This window comes from Numida meleagris, chromosome 32 (assembly GCF_002078875.1).
Source record: "Numida meleagris isolate 19003 breed g44 Domestic line chromosome 32, NumMel1.0, whole genome shotgun sequence".
Classification (NCBI taxonomy): Eukaryota; Metazoa; Chordata; class Aves; order Galliformes; family Numididae; genus Numida; species Numida meleagris.
In genome coordinates, this window is record NC_034437.1 from 742,814 (window position 1) to 744,563 (window position 1,750).

General features: G+C 65.7%; 1 protein-coding gene across 1 annotated transcript in view; it reads left to right on the forward strand.

Annotated features, from left to right (window-relative positions):
• The window catches only part of ERBB3 (erb-b2 receptor tyrosine kinase 3), a gene marked incomplete at its 5' end in the record, with an annotated part of 11,646 nt that overhangs the window by 3,508 nt on the left and 6,388 nt on the right, over window positions 1-1,750 (forward strand). Inside the window, 3 exon segments of the mRNA XM_021379079.1 lie at window positions 3-157; window positions 1,429-1,519; window positions 1,606-1,748. Of these exon segments, the coding sequence (XP_021234754.1) occupies window positions 3-157; window positions 1,429-1,519; window positions 1,606-1,748 (389 nt within the window).

Genomic DNA, 1,750 nt, shown 5'->3' on the forward strand with positions numbered 1-1,750 from the left:
GGGTGCTGACCCCAGTTCCCGCAGAGCAAGAGGGGAAGGTGTGCGACCCGCTGTGCTCCGCTGATGGCTGCTGGGGGCCCGGCCCGGCGCAGTGCCTGTCCTGCCGGCACTACAGTCGCCGTGGGGTCTGCGTGGAGTCCTGCAGCTTCACCCAGGGGTGAGCGCGGCCGGGGGGCGGCGGGCCCCATAGGGATGGTGGGTGTGATGGATCCCATGGGGGGCATGGGGGTGAGATGGACTCGGTGAGGGGCATTGGGATTGGATGGAGCCCATGGTGGGCATAGGGGTTAGATGGATTCCATGGGGAGCATTGGGATTGGATGGAGCACATGGAGAGCACTGGGGTGCGATGGACCCCGTGGGGGGCAGGGGGATGTGATGGACCCTATGGGGGGCATGGGGGTGTGATGGATCCTATGGGGGGCATGGGGGTGTGATGGATCCTATGGGGGGCATGGGGGTGTGATGAATCCCGTGGGAGGCATGGGGATGTGATGGATCCTGTGGGGGACATGGGGGTGTGATGGATCCCGTGGGGGGCATGGTGGTGTGATGGATCCTGTGGGGGGCATGGGGATTGGATGGAGCCCATGGAGAGCAGTGGGGTGTGATGGAATGAGTGGGAGGGCACTGGGGTGTGATGGACCCCGTGGGGGGACATTGGGATCAGACAGAGCCCATGGTGGGCATGGGGGTGTGATGGATTCCATGGGGAGCACTGGGATTGGATGGAGCACATGGAGAGCACTGGGGTGCGATGGACCCCGTGGGGGGCAGGGGGATGTGATGGACCCTATGGGAGGCATGGGGGTGTGATGGATCCTGTGGGGGGCATGGGGGTGTGATGGATCCTGTGGGGGCATTGGGATTGGATGGAGCCCATGGAGAGCAGTGGGGTGTGATGGAATGCGTGGGAGGGCATTGGGGTGTGATGGACCCTGTGGGGGGGCATGGGGGTGTGATGGGCCCTGTGGGGGGTATTGGGGTGTGATGGGCCCTGTGGGGGGTATTGGGATCAGACAGAGCCCATGGGGTGCGTGGGGGTGTGATGGACTCCGTGGGGGGCAGGGGGGTGTGACGGACCCTATGGGGGGCATGGGGGTGTGATGGATCCCACGGGAGGCATTGGGGTATGATGGACCCTATGGGGGGCATTGGGATTGGATGGAGCCCATGGGGGTATTGGGGTGTGATGGTCTCCATGGGGGGGCATCGGGGTGGGACTGATTCCACAGAGGCCATCAGGGTAGGATGGACCCCATAACGAGCACTGGGATGGGACAGACCCCATAGAGACCATCAGAGTGTGAGAGATGCCATGGGAGGCATCAGGGTGGGATGGACCCCATGAAGTGAATCAGGGTGGGCCGGCCCCCGGGGCAGGGGGAGGGGGGGGTGCTCGGTGCTGACCCCCACCCCATCCCGCAGCGAGACGCGGGAGTTTGCCGAAGGGACCGAATGCTTCGAGTGCCACCCGGAGTGCGAGCGCGTGGAGGGCGGCATCACCTGCAATGGCTCCGTATGGCACGGTGGGGGGGTGAGGGGGGGTGCGGTGGGGACATCCCCTGGGTGCTCACCCAGCCCCCCACCCCCCCTGCCCCATAGGGCGCCGATACTTGCACCCGCTGCGCCCACTACCGGGACGGACCCCACTGCGTGGAGCGCTGCCCCGAGGGCATCCTGGGCGAGCGCGGCCCCATCTACAAATACCCCGACAGCAGCCGGGAGTGCCGGCCCTGCCACGAAAACT